Source organism: Camellia sinensis, chromosome 14, assembly GCF_055761805.1.
Source record: "Camellia sinensis isolate YWXY chromosome 14, ASM5576180v1, whole genome shotgun sequence".
Lineage (NCBI taxonomy): Eukaryota > Viridiplantae > Streptophyta > Magnoliopsida > Ericales > Theaceae > Camellia > Camellia sinensis.
In genome coordinates, this window is record NC_138974.1 from 56449781 (window position 1) to 56470974 (window position 21194).

General features: G+C 34.4%; 2 protein-coding genes across 2 annotated transcripts; one reads left to right on the forward strand and one right to left on the reverse strand.

Moving 5' to 3' along the window:
- Positions 1–700: 700 nt before the first annotated feature.
- Positions 701–3511, forward strand: LOC145806998 (uncharacterized). Its single transcript, XM_082904890.1, has 5 exons — positions 701–1155; positions 1304–1998; positions 2309–2357; positions 2509–2903; positions 3009–3511. The coding sequence occupies exons 1-5, from the start codon at positions 701–703 to the stop codon at positions 3509–3511; spliced, it is 2097 nt and encodes a 698-aa protein (XP_082761016.1).
- Positions 3512–5392: 1881 nt separating this feature from the next.
- LOC145807421 (phenylalanine N-monooxygenase CYP79D16-like) lies at positions 5393–8505 on the reverse strand. Its single transcript, XM_082905581.1, has 2 exons — positions 7414–8505; positions 5393–6254 (listed from the first exon to the last, which is right to left on the reverse strand). The coding sequence occupies exons 1-2, from the start codon at positions 8398–8400 to the stop codon at positions 5622–5624; spliced, it is 1620 nt and encodes a 539-aa protein (XP_082761707.1). The 5' UTR covers positions 8401–8505; the 3' UTR covers positions 5393–5621.
- Positions 8506–21194: the final 12689 nt, after the last annotated feature.

Sequence of the window (21194 nt, forward strand, 5' to 3'; positions counted from 1 at the left end):
GGTAAGAAAGTGGCAGCAAGACTTCAAGTCTGATGAACCAAAAGAGGATATCACTGCAATCTGGGTGCAGTTCCCAACTTTACCCATTGAGTATTACAATGAGAAGGCACTATATCACATTGCAAAAGTTCCGGGCATTCCTCTGAAAATAGACATCAATACAGCAATGGCAGCAAGAGGGAAATATGCACGAGTTTGTGTGGAGATGGATCTTCAAAAATCTCTGATCTCACACTTCTCGATAGGTAAGCACACATATCGCATTGAGTATGAGCATATACACTCACTATGTTTTTCTTGTGGCAGGATTGGACACCGGAAGGAAGCTTGCCAAGAGATCCCCAGACAGATACTGGAGAAGACACAAGGAACAAATGGAGAAGACAACCAGAAGCTGGAAACCAGCACTAGCACTCACACTGGGCCAGAGTCAAAGAATGCAACACAAAAGTTGGAGGCCAACCCAGGAACTTTTGGGCAGTGGATAACAGTGTCCAAAAGAAAAAAGAATCCAAAGAACTCATCTATACAAAAGGAGCAACCCAATCCACGTAACAATAGTTTTGAAGTCTTCAAATAAGGAGGAGCTCACTCTAAAGGCCACACAGCCCATGCAGAAAAGGACAAGACTCATAGAGGGAAAGCCCATCTAGATACGGGCTTCAAGTATAAGGCAAGAGCTAATAATGAGAAATAGGAAATGAGAGGAAGCATTGAAGATGAAAGAAAAAACAAAAAGGAGGAGATTAGACTAGGCAAAGTAGCAGTAGCTGACATGAAGATACGTGATCCTAAGACAGTCCTGGGAACAAGTGAGATTACGCTTACCCATACCAACCCCATAATCACACCACCCACCCAGATAACCACCAGCATTGATCAACCTCAACCATCCAAAACCCCCTTACTCACCACCATCAACACTTCTGAACCCAACCAAAAGAAAACCATCATTAACAAACCCCAACACAAAGAACCACCAGACAAAAATGGAGGAGAAAGGGGAGAACTTCCCAACACTGAAACATACATTGATTCAGGACAGAGTGATGGTGGCCGTTACACCAGGAAAAGAAGTGTTTCACCTCATCACCTCAGAATGATGGAACGAGGAAGTAAAATTGCGAATCCAGCCATGGAGGCAAGTGGAGGCAGGTCAGAATCGGCACTATGTGATGATATCTCCCATGAAATCGATGGCAGACAACCACAAAGCTGTGAGGGGCTATCTGGCTCTTGAAGATCAGTCCCCAATACCAAGGCATACCATACCTTCCATGGATATACTGATCTGGAATTGTAGGGGGGCAGGAAATCAAAAGTTTAAGAGAACCATGAGAGAACTTGTTCAAATCCATAAACCAAAGTTACTTATTCTTATGGAGACCAGAGTGGAATTTACATCTGTGGGAATGTTCTTTAATTGCATGGGCTTCACTGCTTCTGCTCACGTGGATCCGATTGGCCGCAGTGAAGGCATTTGGATGATTTGGAATCCAAATGTGGTTAATGTTAGAGTAGCTGCGGCTAGTTCCCAATTGATTACAGCAACTATATCCAGGCAAGACTACCCAGATTGGCTGTTTTCAGCTGTTTATGCAAGCCCAAACAACAACAAACGTGAAGAGCTTTGGGAGCACCTAGAAGCAATTTCGCAGAATATGACTGATCCTTGGCTAGTTGCAAGGGATTTTAACGATTTCTCCACCAGTAATGAAAAAAGAAGCTTCACTGGTAATCAAAATCTGAGCCAGAGTCAAGACCACAGAAGAAGCAGGAAGTTTAATGAGAGGATAAGTAACTGTAAGCTAATGGATTTAGGCTACTCAGGACCAAGGTTAACTTGGTCTAATAACCAGAAAGGATGGGCTAACACCATGGTTAGGTTGGATAGAGTTATGTGTAATACAGAGTGGAGAACTAGCTTTCCTGATGGAGCTGTTCGCAACTTACCTCGCACATATTCTGACCATTCCCCTATGATGGTGTTCACACAAGGTATGTCTCCTTTTAATCCTACTTGTAAACCATTTAAATTCCTTACTGCTTGGATTACTCATGATGATTTATATCTGTGGTTACTAAGAGCTGGACCAATCCTCATCCATCTCTTTTAAGTAAGCTTGAAACTCTTGCTCATGAAGCCAGTGTTTGGAATAAAAAAGTTTTTGGTAATATTTTTTGCCAAAAAAAGTGGCTTCTTGGGCGGATTGAAGGCTTACAGAAATCCCAAGCCAGCATGTATTCCCATGGCCTCCATACTTTAGAATTGGACCTTGTTGAATAGTATAACAAAATTCTCTATCAGGAAGAACTGCTGTGGTTTCAAAAATCCCGAGCTACCTGGATCACCCAGGGTGAGAGAAATACTAAATTCTTTCACCTTACAACTCTGACCAAAAGGAAAAGAAGAAGAATTGATGTTTTGAAAAATGAGGAAGGCATCTGGATCGACCAACCTATCCTTCTTAAAACCATGATCACTAATTTCTTCATAAATTTGTTTAGTCAATCCACTGCTAGTACTCTTGAACATTGGAGCAATCTGGGGAGTAGTAAATTGACTGAGACTGAGAATGCACTTATTACTTGTAATGTCACTAATGAGGAGGTTTGGAAAACAGTGAAAAATATTAGTGCTTTCAAGACACCTAGTAGAGATGGGTTTCAAGCTATATTTTATCATAACTACTGGTCTATTGTTGGTCCTGCTGTTTGTGACTTTGTTAAAACTTGTTTTCACAACAAGCATATTCCTGGAGAAATTAATAGAACTCTTGTTGCCTTAATTCCTAAAGTTGAAAATCCGGAGAGCATCAAACAATTTAGGCCTATTAGTCTTTGTAATGTGACCTATAAGATTATCTCTAAAATCCTTGTTAGTAGAATTAGACCTTTCCTGAGTAAAATTGTTAGGCCCAATCAATGTAGCTTCATACCTGGAAGAAACATTAGTGATAATATAATCATAACTCAATAAATCATTCACTCTTTAAACCTTAAAAAAGGAAAGCAATGGGGCATGATTTTAAAAGTTGATTTGGAAAAAGCTTATGACAACATTTCTTGGGATTTCTTAAAACAAACCCTTGAGGAGTTCAATTTTGATAAAAACTTCATTGATATTGTTATGTGTTGTGTTACTACTGTGAGGACTGCTATTATTTGGAATGGGGAACATCTTGAGGAATTTCAACCCCTTAGGGGTTTGAGACAAGGTGACCCTTTATCCCCTTACCTCTTTGTCTTATGCATGGAGAGACTATCAAGCATGATAAGTTTCAAGGCTGAGAACAAGAGTTGGAAGGGGATAAAAGTTACTAGAGGAGGTCCTAGCCTCACTCACTTGTTCTTTGCGGACGATCTCATGTTGTTTGGCCAAGCTACCATGGAAACTTGTAACACAATTATGACTGTTATAGAGGAATTTTGCAATATCTATGGATTAAGGGTTAAACCCCATAAATCCAAGATGTTTGTTTCCTCTAATGTTGACAGAAAGAGGGCTTAAGAGCTGAGCACCAAATGTGGTATCTCCCTCACCTCTGAGTTAGGGAAATACCTGGGTGTCCCACTCATTCATGGCAGAATTAATAGAAGACATTTTCATGACATCTTGGAGAAAATGCAGAGAAAATTGGCAGGATGGAAGTCTAACCTGTTATCCATGTCTGGCAGAGCTACTCTCATTAAGTCAGCAAGCTTTGCCATACCCTCTTACACCATGCAAACTATGCTTATTCCTAAAAGAGTAAGCAATGATATTGACAGACTGAACAGGAACTTCTTATGGGGTGACACTTTGGAAAGAAAAAGAATACACCTTGTTAATTGGGATGATGTGTGTAGAATGAAAAGTCAGGGTGGCCTGGGAATAAAAAAGGCCAGAGATCAAAATCTGGCTTTGTTAACTAAACTAGAGTGGAACCTACTGAGTAACAAAGGCGATATGTGGTGTGAGTTGCTCAAAACCAAATACTTGAGAGGCACCTCTCTGTATGATTGGCATAACAACAAAAGAGCCTCTCATCTATGGAGAGGTATCATGAAAACTTGCTACATCCTCAGAAAGGGTGTGAAATGGACTGTTGGTAATGGAAACAATGTGAATGTGTGGAAGGATTGGTGGTGTGGAGACAAGGCTTTTACGGACCTTGAATCTAATACTAACCAAAACTTACACAATAATTGTAATATTGATAATAATGTGAGTGAGCTGCTTAATTCTGATGGCAGTTGGAATGAGATCAAAGTTCACAGTTTATGTACTCCAAATATTGCATCTTTGATCTTGAATAATCCTCCTCCTGGTATTTTGGAGATGGATAGTCCCCTCTGGAAGGGATCACCTGCTGGTTCTTTCACTATTTCATCTGTGTATAACCTCATCCTTGGTGAGACTGAGAATGAGGAGGATTGGAATTGGTTATAGAGGATGCGAATACCCCAAAAACTCAAAGGCTTCCTTTGGACTGTGTTCCATGGGAAACTGCTTACAAATCAAATGAGATTAAAAAAGGGTTTGACTGCTGATCCTAAATGCCCTAATTGTTGTAGGGTAGAGGATATATCACACCTCTTTAGGGACTGTTTCAAAGCAAAGGAAGTGTGGCTAGCTATTTGTAATCAAAATTGGTATCGGGATATACTGAAGATGCCTTGGTTGGAATAGCTCAAGAGTGATGCTAAAAACAAAAAACTTTTTAACGACACCATCTCTTGGCAATCTGTTTTTACTATTTCCGTATGGAAAATTTGGAAGAATAGGAATTTAATGGTTTTTGAACAAAAATCTACCCCAAGTCAAGAGAGTTTTAAATTTATTTTGGATTACTCAAGAGAGATTAACCAAGCATTCCTTCATTCTATATCCAAAACCAGACCTGCATTCAGAATTATTAATTGGTGTCTTCCCCCTGCAGGTAGACTAAAATTAAATACGGATGGCAGCAGAAGAGTTGGTGGCGATGGAGGATTTGGAGGCCTAATCAGAGATGAAAGAGGAACTTGGGAGTGTGGCTACTATAGAAAATTGCACAGTGGAATCAGTTTAGAAGCTGAATTGTGGACTGTATACAAAGGGCTGACTATCATACTACAAAAAGGAATGAACCAAGTCATGATCGAGACCGATGTCGAACAGGTAGTGCAATTGCTCCAAGAAGAACCAGGGGATAGATGCCTTTTCAAGAACCTGGTGGAAGATGCCAAGATTCTTCTCAGAGGGTGTGATTGCTCTGTACAACATGTTTGGAAAGAAGGCAATTTGTGTGCTGATTTTTTGGCAATAATGGGAGCCAATCAACCTGAAGAAATACTGGTGATGCATGATCCACCAACGGAGTTAAGAGAGTTGCTTGTTGCTGATATGATAGGTTTGGGTAGGATGAGGACTTAGTTCCTCCTTTGTTGTTTTAATTCCGTTGTACCCAAAAAAAAAAAAAAGTAAAGTAGGATGACCACTATTTTTTATGTCAAATATTCTTTAAATACTTATAACATTACAAATTTATTCTTATTAATTCAGAAATTATTTAAAAATTAATTTTTCCCACACCTCGACCTCACATCAACTTCACATGAACTTATTATTATTTCATGTGCACAACCGCTAGTATTGTTCAAAGTGTACGGTACAAGTTCTCATTCAGCCGTGGCTCTGCTAGAGCAACCAGAGGTTTAGCGAGAAAGAGATCATTTGCACATTCTTTGAGCTCAATCTTTGACATGGTGGGTGGCAATTTCCAGCTGAACCCTTGGAGGAGCCTAGCCATTAGCATGGTAGCGATTGTAGACCCTAGAGTGACTCCTGGACATCCACGCCTTCCAGTGCTGAACGATAACATGCGCAATTCTGGATCAGTGAGCAACATGTCCGAACCATCATCCTTCAAGTGGCGCTCTGGTTTGAACTTGAGTGCCTCGTCCCAAATCCTAGGGTTGCGACCAAGTCCAGGGCGGCTTAGCAGCACATGGCTACCTTTTGGGATGAAGTAGCCGGCAACTGTTGTGTCGGAGACCGAAACATGAGGAACATTGAAGGGTGCAAAGGGGTGGAGGCGAAAGGCCTCCTTCACACATGACTTGATGTAATTAAGCTGTGAGAGATCAGATTCTTGGACTAGTCTCTCCTTGCCAACCACTCGGTCGAGTTCCTCTATGGCTCTTTCTAGGATTTCAGGTTGATTTAGCATCTCAGCAAGTGCCCATTCCACAGCATTTGATGGGTTGTCCACTGTTGCTATCATCAACTCCTGGATACATCAAGTGTTGTTTATTAATTTGCTCCATAATTGAAATTAAGATGTCTTGTCTTATTTCATTTTGATGTTTCAGCTTTAATCTTTCCCAGCAATTAATACACCACAAGAAATGATGGGACATAACCTTACCTATTGACGCGACACAAATATATGCTACTATAAATAGGTAAATGGAAAGGAAAAATATTATAGGCTTCAAATTTTTTATTAAATAAATGATTAAATGTTTAATATTATCTAATGGGATGTAATTATAATCTTTAAATCGAATTCTTAGCTAGAATAATGCGTCTATAGTTAAAAACAATTTAATGGCGTGGCAATTTTGTGATTAAAAATTGTTCTGAAATGATTTTATTTTTTTTAAAGTGATAGACTAACAATAGTATCACATCATATGGTTTGCATTTTTTAAAGGAAATTGATACATATAAATTTATTTCTTAGATCCATTTTATAGATGTGTAAGTGATATGAGATGTGTAAGTGATATGTTGGAGTAACCTATCTGTATATCCATACTCCCGGGCGAATATGTTGGAGTAGTCTATCTGCATATCTTTTTTATGAATATAAAAAAAATATATGTATAAGTGATATAATTGGTTGATAATTAGAGAAGATATGAGAGAAAGTATTATATTTAATATCCTAATTAATTGTCACGTCATTGAGTTTTGAAAATTGGCTCTAATTTTTGTCTTAAATAACAATACTCTTTTTAAATATAAGAGAAGGATTCCCTCCGGTCCCAAATATGGACTAGAGGTGCTATTTGGGCTTATGAGATTCATCATGGGCCTTGTTTTAATCAACCAAACTGTTTATTTTATTAGACATTTCGTGTATTTCATCTATAAAAAAATTAAGTCGATCTGATAATTGTAACTTATTCAATTTATCATGTTTTTTACTAAAAAAAATGAACGACAATTATATTTTTAAAAAATGAATCATAAATTTTTTTTTGATAACAAAAATAATAAATTGATCTAATTTTTATTATAAATGACATAGACAAAATACCAAACAAAATGAACGGTTCAAATTATTGAAACGGAACTTATAATAGATCTCAAGGTCTAATTTTTTATTTTTTTTGGGCTGTTTATTTATTATTATTTACTTATTAAGTCAGGGAAATACTTACTACAATTTGTGCTTTGATCTCCTCTGTTGATAGCAATGGACCACCATTTGCGTCTTTGAGCATAATGAGCACATCAAGCAAGTCCTCTTGCTCTTTCTTGGTAGCAATATTACCATCCATCCACTGTTTGATCCTCTCGTCAATTTCAGGATCTTGATATTTTGCTACGGTTCCAACAGCCTTCCTCATGACTTTCTCATGACCATCTAAGTCAAGAAGTCCTCGCAAGAATGGTATGTAATCAGAGACACAGAATGAATAAATGTACTCAAGGATAGTGAATAATGCACTCATGTGCTCTTCCTCCTCCACACCTGGACCTCCATCTTCCCTTCCCTCCCCGAAAAACCTCTTGTTGAAGATCAGCTTCTTTATCACATTCCCACAATAGTGTTGCGCAGCGACTCTAATGTTCACCATACCACCACTTGCACCACCTCCTATCATGGAGTTTTTGCATTGGTTGTAGACATAACGAACAAGGTGGTCGGCTTCTTCGACTCGTTTGTCGTGAAGCCAGCGATGTCTTGCCGGTGAGAGAACGTCGGAAGCGAGGACTCTCCTCATCTTCTTCCATTGTTCTCCTAACGGGGTGAAAACTGTTGTTAGGTAACCCCCACTGGTGAGATCAGCAGACATGCAAAATGGCCTTGAGGAGAAGATAGAGTCTTGTTTTTTCAAGAACTCTCGTGCAATTTCTGGAGAAGTGATAGGGATGACATGCACGTTCCCAAGGCGGATACACATGATCTCCACGTTCATTGTCTCCATCATTTGGTGTATCCATCGGAATGTGGGCTTGTGTTTGAGCATTTCAGGGAGGTTCCCCACGATAGGCCATGGTTTTGGCCCAGGGGGGAGTGAGACTAGTTTAGTTTTCATAGTACGCTTTAGATGTTGGTACTTAACAATGATGTAGAAGATCAATATTGTGATGAGAACAGAGAAAAACCTTAGGAGAGTTGATGAAAGGCCTAAGCTATCCATTTCAAGTATGGAATGCAAAGAAAGAGGTGTTGTGGTGATAACAACTCAATGTTATTATGCTTTGAAAAATGACTTGTGATCTAGCACTGGTGTGTCATTGCTATGCATATTGCTTGGGCTTATATAGACTCCGTTTGGGTGGGTTGTTTGGAACACCAAGGATCCTCTAGAGTATTTTTTTCCTAAAGTTTCTTAAAGTGGTATATTGTGTGGTTGAGATTTAATGCTGAAAAATTGATGTGACTTGTCATTAAATTTCAACCACACAATGCACCACTCTAGGAAACTTTAGGAAAAAAAAACTCTAGAGGATCCTTACTCTGTTTGGAATGATTTAAGGAAGAGGATCCCTCCAGTCAATATTTTAGGCTGGGCGGTGCTGTTCCAGCCGGTAGGAGTAAGGATCCTCTAGAGTTTTTTTTTTTTCTATCTTTTTATTTTTTTATCTTTTTTCTATCATATCACATCTTTACTTTTCTGCGTATCTTTTCATAAAAAGATAAAAAGTACACTTATTTAGGTCATCCCAAACAACCTCTAAGTTTATTTATTTATTTGTTTTGTGTGAAAAATACGATAAAATTGAATTAATTACAATTATCGGATCAATTTAATTTTTTCTATGAATAAAATACACACAAATTTTGACAAAATAAACTATTTAAATTATTAAAACGAGATCCGTCGTGAATCTCACGGGCTGAAACAGTGCCATCCAATCCAAAACAGTGGCTAAAGGGAATTCTACTCCATAATTTTGAATAAGTATATTTTTTATTTTTTTATGAAAAAATATATAAACAAGGAGCATTTACACATAAGTCTTAATTTATGAATTTATGTTCCATTAAGTCTTAATTAAGATTTTTTTGACTTCAAATCTCATTAAATTTTTAATAGTCGAAATTGCCTTTCAAATAACGATTGTTCATCATTTATAATTATATATAAATGAGCATGATGATTTGATATTTATTTTAATTTTCAAAACTTTAAAATATCAACTTTTAAATTCAAAAAACTAAGAAAAAATTATGTGCAAAAAGAAAAAATTGAAATATTTTTTTTGTGCAAAACTAAAAATTTTGTGTCTATAAAGAAGTATGATGATAGAACATTGATGTGCAAAATTGAAAAAAAAAGATATAATTGAAAAAAAAAAGATAATGTTCTCAGTTTTAAAACTGGAAAAAACTAATCAGTGTGTTTGGTTTCAGTTTTTTAAAAATTGAGTTTTTTTATTTTTTGTATTTTTTTTTGTTTTTAGTGGATATTTTTAAAATTTTAAGCAATTTTTTTACTTTTTTAAATGCATCTTACTTAGATGTATCTAAATAATAAAATATTTGTGAAAAAATATTTTTAAAAATTAATAAATACACAAAAATACGAAAAATAGACTGAATTTTCATATTTTTTTGGTATTTAGTGAATTTTGTAAAGTTTTTTTTTACAAATATTATACTTTTTAAATATATTTATGTTAGGTGTGTCTAAAAATTAAAAAAAAAATTGCTTAAAATATTAAAAAAATTAATTGAAAACATTAAAATATGGAAAATAAAAAAGTAGAATTTTCTGAAAACTGTTTTCTAAAAACCAAAACCAAAACCAAACAAACTGAATAATCTTTTCGATTTTATTGGATAGTTGAATCACACCAATAAGTAAGTAATAACATTTAATCGTATGCTCTATAATTATCTGAAACATTACTATACAAAATTGATAATGTTCTTAGTTTTAAAAATTGAGAAAAACTAATAATATTCTCATTTTTACCTCTTATTAATTCAAAAAAAAAAAGAAAAAAGGAAAAAAGGGCAAACAAGAAAAGCATGAAACATACGAAAAAAATTTGTGGGACAAAAATGTTTTAAACCCATCCATCCGACAACAATCAACCTACCACATAAAAAAATTACAATCAACCTACCACATAAAAAAATAACAATCAACCTACCACATAAAAAAATTTAGCAAACACGTGTTGCATGGGCATATGTCGTACTGTCAAAGTCGGTCTTAAAAATAATTGCACCATAAAAAAAACGAGAGTTTAAATTTGTAAAAACAGCCTGTTCAAGAAAAAAAAAATTGTAAAAACAGAAGTGTTTCTATTAACATGAAATTTTCAATTCAGTAATGGTAGAGACGTCCATCAAACACAATTCTTACAATCTTTAAAATAATTTAAACTATTTATGTTATTATTAGATATAACTCTAAAAGAAAAATTCAAACACATCAATGATTAATGAGAGTTATTTTTTGTGGGGGTGCCAGACATTTTCCTTTTCAATTTTAAGGAAAACTTTTAAATTATATTTTGAGATGCTTAAATTTGGTTTGATTCATAACAAATTAATTTGTGGCTAAAAAATCTGGAGAGATTTTCTCATTTACTGTTAGTACTCTTTTGACCTTAATTTTAAATCAAAGGATATTTTTAAAAATTTTAAAATTTTGAAATGTGATAATTATACCATTAAAAAAAATTAAATTCTCTAAAAATGACTAATATTTTAGAATGGAAGGAATATAAATTTCAAATCCATCCATTGCATTATATGATAAAATTTTTTTAAAAAGATATTTTATAATTAAATTCAATCACATATTATATTTCTTAAATAAATATATTGACGTCATTATGAATTGAAAGATTTTGTATAAAAATTGAAGGATTCTTAAACAAATTTAATAGCGGGCCGAGCTAAATCAGGCTAGATTGAAAATAAATTCTAAATCTAACTCATTAATATATCAGACTAAAAATATTGATTCAACCTAATTTTATGGATTAAAACAACATTTTCAAACCCTTAAAAAAAGTAGAGTTGGATGCCCACCCGTAGCAAGGTTTTGAAAACCGGACTGGATCAACCGGTTCGACTGGTTGAACCGTTGACCGGTCGAGGTTCCGAGCCGGACATACCCTCGAAACCGGCCAGAACTAAAAAAGAGCGTATCTAGTGAGAACCAAGAAAATCGGCTGTTGAACCGGCGAACCGGAGCCAGTTCGCCGCGTTGTCCGGCTCGAAATTTTTTTTTTTTTCTAGTTTTTATTTCTTTTTTTTATTTTCTTTCTTTCTTTTCTTTCTTTCTTATATAATATAAGAATATAAGAAAATTTTAATTTAAAACTCTGTTTCAAAGGTCTCCTCTTGTGAGGAATCACATTAAGAGCCTGATGAAATTATTGTGAAAGTCTTCACCTATTTATAAGAAAAAAAATCTTTCAAAAAGACTCAAGAAATCCATGTGGGATTCAATCAAATGTATTGGAGAGAATATTGAAATTTTGATATCCCTCCAAAATTTTTGCTTTCCTTTCAATCAAATTATTTGAATTAAAATCATATGGAGTGAATATTAAATATTTGATTTCATCTTCCAAAATTGAAATTAATAATATTTTAAACTATATTATTATATTTTTTAGTAAAAAAAATATTATGACAAATATTTAAGATAATTTAATATTTTTAATTTATAATTTTATTACTTATATTTTTATTTAAATATAATTTTAATATATTTATTACGTCACGGTTCGATTCCGGTTCAACCCGACAGTTGAACCGGTGACCCATCCACCCAATCCATTTTTCGATTCGCTCACCGGTGTGATTTTTAAAACATTGACCCGTAGCCGTTCCGGCTTCGGATCCTCTATCCCTCCTCCCTTCCCAATCTTCTGTTCCGTGGTCCTTATTCTGCCACGTGTATATCACCAAAAATTAATCCAAAATTTTTCTTCAACGTCGCCATTCATCTTCGTCGTCGATTAAGACGACGTCACCATTCGTCTTCATCGTCGATTAAGACGATGAAGAACTTGTGGGAAGGATCAACTACTATATCCTATTCATAAGTCCTATTTCAAATTCCACTTTTAAAGGATTAATTACATCATAAATACATTTGATGTCATAGCCCCTTTAACACCCATCAAAACCCCAATGAAATCAATTCGTCATAGCTATGAAGATCAATAATCCATCATAAATGTTTTCTTCCTTCGTCCCTCTACTGGAAAGCATCAATTGCTCACTTTCAGATCTGGCCTAGGGCATCCTTTTCTTGGGTCCACTCTGATCAGATTCAGTACGTTCCTCTCTTTTAGAGCTGGATTTGCCTTAATTTTTCTTGGTGATAACCAGTTGTTTTAGATATGGGTTTCATTGGTTATCTGGGTTACAAGTCAATTTTTATGGTTGAAGAAAATAAGAATTTATTACCACAAATACGGTTAAGAATTTATGGCCACAAATATGGTGGCGGCTACTTGCAGGTCTCCCCTGGCCACAATGAACTATGAAAATGAAATCCACCTTTTTTTTTTTTCTTTTCTTTTCTGATTTTATCAAAGACAAATTTAAAGCTATGACTAGTGAGAGAAATAGTGAGAGAGAAGGGCAGAAAGAAGAAACAATGTTTTGCCATAATAAGAAAATAACTTCTTGTTTGGGTGCATTTTTTGCCACAATAAGAAAATGCAGCTAAGATCAAATATGTTCATCTCAAAAATATTTAAAATTTTAAAAATATTCACAAAAAATAAAAAAATATAAAAAATAAAAAATTCAATTTTCAAAAAATTGAATTCAGAAAACTGAAATTAAACACACTGAATAATTTCTTGTTTCACGAAGAAAATATCTCTCATTCTAAGGAGAAAATTTCTAATTTATTTTACGAAGAAAATCTTAAATTTTGAACTTTTAACTTTTTTATAATGTAAAATTTTTAAAAATAAGGTACTCCCTGTTCATCAGCTTTACAACGAGTTGAGAGTTTCTGAACACAACAAGCTCGTGGATTCCCATTTGAATTGCCACAACAAAAAAATGTGAACGAAAATGAAAATATAATATGAATATTCACAGTAAACAATAAATATATAATTAATTGATGAAAAAACAGAATGTATATTAAAATAAAATATGAATGTTCATAATAAATATACAAGTGACTTTCCAAAAAACAAATCTCATACCAAAATATAATGTAAATGTTTACAGTTTACAATTTACAATTAACATACAACTAACCTTTAAAAAAAAAACTCATATCAATGTGAGCATTTACACTGGAACGTGAAAACATAAACAAAAGTGAAAATTGACTATTTCAATTGTTCAATGGTAACAAAAAAATATCGTTCAACCAACAAACATGGTAATAAAAATAACAAATATACAACTAATTTTTGAAAAAAGAGCCAAAATAAAAAATGAATGTTCACAATTTATAATTAACATACAACTAGCTTAAAAAAATAAACTCATGCTAATGTAAACATTTGCATTGTAACGTTAAAGTATAAAACAAAATTGAAAAAAAAAATAAAAATCAACTATTTCTATTGTTCAATGGTAACAAAAATAATTGTTCAACAAATAAATATAATAACAAAAACAACAAACATATAACTAATTTTCAAAAAAAAAAAAATTTAAATTCATACCAAAATACAATGTGAATATTCATAATTTACAATAAATATACAACTAGTCTTAAAAAAAAACTAAATTCATATCAATGTGAACGTTCATACTTCAACATGAAAATATGAGACAAAATTGAAAGAAAAAAAATCGACTATTCCGATTGTTTAGTGACATCATAATATAAAAAGCATAATAACAAATAATATACAAAAAAATTATCAAACAATATAGAAAAAATTATCAAATAGTTCATATATATTGACGCGACTTTTTAGAAAAATCTGTATATAATCAATGCCGATATAATACCGATAAATAAATTACACAATACCAATGGCTAAACAAATTGATAAAGAAACTACGGTTTATGTGTTACAGTGACAAAAAAATGATTGCTTATCACCAGTTTGCCATCATCTTTGTTATCAATCTACTACTAAACTTCTCTTCCAAATGTTCTTCCATAACATGACCTTAATGCAAAATAATGGTGAAGGAAGATCGTCGATTAAATGAATTTCTCACATTGAGATAAAGAAAATACTAAAATAATAATCTTCTACATTCTATATACAATGTTTTATATATATCACAAATAAAACATATATAATAATTGATATTCTCTCTTCTAAATATATGATATGATACATATACATATACTATAATAAAAGTCTATAAATATAAAATAGTCTACATAATAATCTACATATTATATAAGTAAAGTTAGATTTTTGTAAAAAATATTGTTCAAGCTCCAAAACGTCATAATAAATTTATGGATTTATTGAATTAAAAAATAAATTTAAAAAGCAGTATTGGCTAATCCATTAAAGTAATAGTTTTAAAATATTAATAATTTTATAATTTATAGTTTTCAAAAAAAAAGATTAAAAAAAAATATTTTATATCTTTCCAACATAATCCTCTCATACTGATTTTTATTTCCTTTAAAAAAAATTAAAACTTGCTTCTTATTATATTACTATATTTTTCATACCATATATAACTACTCTGAAATCTTTAAAATTCATGATAAAAATTAAGAACCTTTAAAATATTTTGATTTAATTACGTATATTTAATTTCTTTTGTACATTTTTTTTTTCTTTTTTGATTTGTTTGGTACACTCATATGCACTAATATTTATGCTTAAATTATAAAATTTTTAATACATGTAATGGGTGTGAAAAGAAATTAAGTATGTATGATTATAAGCACCCTTCCTATATTAATCACATTCATTGATTTTACTTTCAAAAAATAAAAATAAAAATAAAAATTCGATATCTCATCAATTTAATTCTTTAGTTAATAGATTTTCACACTACTAAAATATAATTTTTTAATTTTTTTTTATAATGGTAACTTCATTTCACAAATAATTAATTATTTTTAAAATGTTAAAACATTTTATGTGAAAATTTGTATTAAATAGTAATTTAATAAAATTTAAATCTAAATTATGATTTGTTTTGAGATTTCACTTCTTTAATCAAGTTCTATACTAAAAATAAAATTTATGTACTAGCTTAATCTGATTTTAAATAATTCCTTTAGATGTAAATATAATTTCATATCAGACATATTTTACGAATAAATATATAATTTCTTAATTGAAGTTTTAGAATATTAATAAATATGCCAAATATATATATTCATATATATATATATATATATTTTTTAATTTGGTTATAAAAAATTTTACAATATTTTCACCATTTTAAAAAATAAATAAGTTGACAATGTGATAGTTGGGTATGGACGAAAACGATTATCTAAAAATTGAATTGATGTATAGCATAAAAAATCAACCAAATCCAATTTCTATACTACTTCTAGTATTTGATTTAGTATTAGCTCAATACTATCATAACTTAACAAATTATTAAATATAAGTTTAAATTGATTATTATTAAGTGTTTTCACTAATTAATTGATCAATTTCTAAATCAAGGCCAAGGTAAAACTAGAACAAGTTCTATATTTTAGGCCGACCCAGTATTATATAAGTTTTTCATACATAAATATACATAATTATTTGTGTAAGAATTTTTAATATAAATATATAATTTTTTTACAAATATATATATATATACACATTTTCTTATTTTTGTTATAAAAAATAATCATAATATATTTACCGAATTTAAAAATAAAAAAAATAAGTGAATTAAGTGATCATGAATTGGGTATGAATGAAGATAATTATCTAAGAATTTAATGGTTGGCTTAAAAATTGATCTTAATCTAACTTCTAAACTAGTTTTAATGTTTAATGTCAATACTATCTCTCGAATTAGTTCATAATATTCAAAACCTAAGAAATTAAAATATAATTTAAATATAAAATTTAAATTCATTATTTCCAACTATTTCTATTAATTGATCGATCAAAATTTTAAATCAGTTCCAAAGTATGGTTAGACCAATATCCGTATTTTAGGTTGACCTTAGATAATTTTCACACATAAATACACTTAACTATTCATATAATAATTTTAAATATAAATATAAAGTTCTATCAAAGTTTTCATTTTTTTAAAAACACTATGCAAAACATGTACATATTTATTTTTTATTATAAAAATACTAACATATATTTATTAACCAATTTAATAAACAAATGAGTTAAGCGGTTCTTGTTTAAGTATAGACTAAGATAATTCTCTAATGATTAGGTCACAGCCAAGTTGAAATAAATGTTGAGTCAATTAGATTATAACACTTTTAGTGTCTAGCACAATTATAAATACTCAAGCTAACTCTTATATATTTTATTACGAAAAATACTAATATATATTTATTCACCAATTTAATAAATAAATAAGTGGTTCATGCTTAGGCATAGATTGAGACAATTATCTAATAATTAAGTCATGACCAAGTTGAGATAAATGTTGAATCAATTAAATTATGCCACTTTTAGTGCCTAACACAATTATAAATCCTCAATAATTTAAAATATAAATATAAGTTTTAATCAAAATTTTAATTTTTTTAATAACTACTCATAAACATGTACATATTTATTATTACGAAAAAAATAATAACATATATTTATTCACCAATTTAATAAATAAATGAGTTAAATGGTTCATGTTTAGGCATAAATTAAGACAATTCGCTAATGATTATGTCATGGTTTAAGTTGACATAAATGTTGAGTCAATTAGATTATATCACTTTTGGTGTTTACACTACAACAAAAAACATTTTTGGCAATGTTTTTTAGCAACCAAACTGAAATTAGTCGCCAATTGTATATAATCGGCGACAATATACTTGTTGGTCGTCAAAAAATAAACTATTGGCGATGAGTTGAGATTTCTAATCGCCAAAAGGTTTGGCGCCAACTTAAATTTCTGCGCGGGAGCGCCAAAAATGTTTTCGCAACCAAATTAATATATAGCGACGAAAAGTTTGGTCGCCAATTGTAATTTTTAGCGACAGAAATAAAGTAGTCGCGGAAAAGGTGAACGATACTTATGGCGACCGAAGGATTTTAGTCGCTAATCAATTAACTATCAAAACTACGTCGTTTTGCATTTTTTCCTCTTCTTCTTCTTTTTTTTTTTTTTTCAGAGACTTGACCGACGCTTTTGGTGAATAAACAAATAAGACCTAAGCAACAACCAGTATAATTTTTTTTTCATCTCATTCTCTCCCTCAAACGGCGCACAGCAAACACAGAGGTATGTCTCTCTCTCTCTCTCTCCATCTCCATCTCCCTCTCCTTCTCACTCTCTCACACCGCCTCCTCCTCTTTTTCTTCTTCGTCTCTCTTCCTCTCGCTCAAGGACCGAACAACGGTGTGGGAGGCGTGGATCAGCCCGACCCGGCCCTTAGGGACAAATAGCATCATCAGTTAGCGCCGTTTGTGCGAACCTTTCACTCCATGTGACAATTGTGTTTATTGTTGCCAGAGACCCGTTCCTGATAATTCCTCCTTGCCACCCGCCAAGGTGGATGGTCACAACGAGATCCATAGCTTCTAAACACAATGTTGCTGACCCCAAGCTGACCCTCCTAACCCAAATAACCCATCTCAGTATTTCACAGAACTCACCAACAACATCAACCGCTTAGCCGAACAAAACCAAGCCTTGATCAATGTTTTGCTTCAACGAGACCTCCCTGTGCCTCCTCCACCACCACAAGATATCCCATCTAACCGAGAACGACGCCCGAGCAATCCCCTCCAACAAGCCCACCTCTCCAACCTGCAGGGTTTGTGACCCCCACCCCAAGACATGAACTCGCCACCTCGGGGTCTACACCCATCAATCTAAGCACTTGCTCCCGAGGGAGAGGCCAGTCCATTACATTCTGGTGGTGACAATGTTCCTATTTGGGATGTGGAACTCCGAGCCGTGAAACTCCAGCTTCAAGGAGTCATGCAAAACATACAGAATAAACCCTCTACAGCCAATTCACCGTTTGTCGCCTCCATCAGGGACAAACCACTACCTCTTAAGTTCAAAATGACCTCGATTGACTCTTTCGACGGCACAACAAACCCAGTTGACCACTTGGAGACTTATAGGACCCTAATGATCCTCCATGCTTTTCCTGATGAGATAATGTGTCAGGTTTTCCCCGTAACACTTAAGGGGTCGGCTCGACTATGGTTTAGTCAACTGCCAATGGACTCCGTCTCTACTTTCCAACACCTAAGTGATTCCTTTCTTAGCCATTTCATTGGTGCTTAGCGCCAGCGGCGCCCGATGACTTAGCTCCTTAACATCCGTCAGACGGAGGGCAAGTCGCTATGTAGCTTCGTTACCCATTTCAACACCGAAGCCTTACAGGTGGCGGAAAACGACGACAAGGTCATTCTTACAGCTTTCATGGCTGGTTTACGATCATTCGACTTCCTTTTCTCCCTCTCCAAAAACCCTTCAACCTCCATGACCACCCTCCTTTCCAAAGCCCAAAAATATATGAACGCAGAAGATTCTCCAGCCGTCCGCCAAGATTTTACTACCAAAAAGCCAACCCCTAGAGAGAAGAGAAAGGAATTTGAAACCAAAACCACCCAATATACACAACAAATTCCTCAGTATACCAACCGAACTGCTCGAACCGACTGATTGGCACCTATTTGACCACTCGGTCGGTTCGAGCAGTACACTCCCCTCAATTCCCTCATAGAACAAGTCTTGAACCAGATCCAGCGAGATTACAACTTGAAATGGCTACAACCCTCATGGTCTCCTTCGAGCTGGCGAGACCAATCAAAGTACTACCGTTTCCATCAAGACAACAGGCACAACACTGAGGATTGTGTCAACCTCAAAGACTAGGTGGAGAATCTGATATGCCAGGGTCGCCTCAGTTGGTTCACGGCAGCCTGCCCCCAATAGCGGCCAAGGATCGAACCCACCGGAGGCCACCGCCGACAAACCCCTCCCCGACAACCCCCACAACCTAACTGAGATAACGACAGACCCCCACTACAACCTCGATCTTAAGGCAACCCTGCTCTCCCAGTTGGAGAGATCAGAGTCATCGCTGGCGGGCTTGCATGCGGAGGACCATCCTATTCGACCCAGCGTGCCGAACTCAGAAAAATCAGATAGGGCTCTGACAAAGAGGTCGCGATATTGGATCCCTCTTCAAACACCCCAAACAGTGGATAGAACCCATCAACTTTACGGAGGCTGACTGCACAGGTATCCGTTACCCTCACAACGACCCCCTCGTCATCTCCACTCTCCTGTCCAATTACAAAGTCAGACGGGTGCTTGTCGACAACCGCAGCTCTTCAGACATCATCTTCCTGAACGCCTATCGCCAGCTCCAGGTTGGAGAAGAAAAATTGTCCCCTCTTTAAACCCCGCTGGTCGGCTTCACGGGGATCGGGTGACCTCCATAGGCTCCATCAATCTTCCAATCACCATCGGAGAGTATCCACGGCAGACCACCAGGTTACTCACTTTCCTTGTCGTCGATTATCCTTCTGCTTATAACATAATCTCGGCCGCACAGTCCTTAACGCTTTTCAAGTTGTCACATCCACATACCATCTGGCCATGAAATTTCTCACCGACCTCGGGGTCGGTACTGTGAGGGGAGAGCAGACGGTGGCCAGAGAATGCTACGTCGCTTCACTTAAAGAGGTCAAGCTGAAGGAGGCTATGATCATCGAAGGACTCAACGTCAAAGACGAAGACGAGTTAGTTAGAGGGAAACCAGTGGAAGAACTTATTGAAGTCCCTATCAACCCTACCAACCCAACAAAAACAGCCAAGAATGGCAGCCAACTATCCTCCCAGGTCAAGGCCGACCTTACAGCCCTCGTAATCGAGCACAATGATGTATTTGCCTGGACTCATTCCGATATGCCGGGTATTGATCCCTCATTCATCACTCATCGTCTCAGTATCGAGCCCCATTTCCGACCTTTCCGCCAGAAGCAGCGTGTCTTTCACCCGGAACGCAATGCCCTTATTGCCTCTAAGGTAGACAAACTATTGAAGGCACAGTTCGTCAAGAACATAGACTACCCCAGATGGCTGTCAAATATGGTCCTGGTCCGTAAAATCAATGGTAAATGGAAACTCTACGTCGATTACTCCGACCTTAATCGAGCTTGCCCCAAAGATAATTATCCTTTTCCCCTCATAGATCTGCTTGTCGACGCCACTGCTGGACATCAGATGCTCAGTTTCATGGACACTTTCTCCGGCTACAATCAAATTTTGATGCACCCACACTACAAGAAAAAGCATCTTTGGCGACTAAAAAGCACCTTTGGTCGCTGAAAGTATAGGTTTTGGCAACTAAAAAAGCATTGGTAGCCAAAAGTAAAGATTTTTGGCGACTAGAAAAATTTAGTAGCCAAATGTATAAGTTTTGGCGACTAAAAATCTGTTTGGTCACCGATATATGGCTTTTACTGACTAAAAAAATTTTAGTAACCAAAAGTAAGGCTTTTTGGCAACTAAAAAAAATTTAGTAGCCAAAAGTGAGGCATTAGGCGACTAAAAAGATGTTTGGTCGCCAAAAGTTAGGCTTTTACTGACTAAAAAAATTTTAGTAGCCAAAAGTGAGACTTTTTGGCGACTAAAAATAATTTAGTAGCCAAAAGTGAGGCATTGGGTGACTAAAAAGATGTTTAGTAGCCAAAACTGAGGTTTTTTGGTGACTAAAAAGAAGTTTAGTCGCCAAAAGTGGTAATTTTAGCACGAGAATTAAATTTTTTAACGACTAAAAAATAGTAAGTAGCCAAATGTATAGAATTGGCGACTAAAATTATGTTTAGCCGCAAAAAGTGGTCTCTTTTTTTTTTCTTCTAGTAAATAATTTATTTTTACATAAATTATGTTCAATAAAAA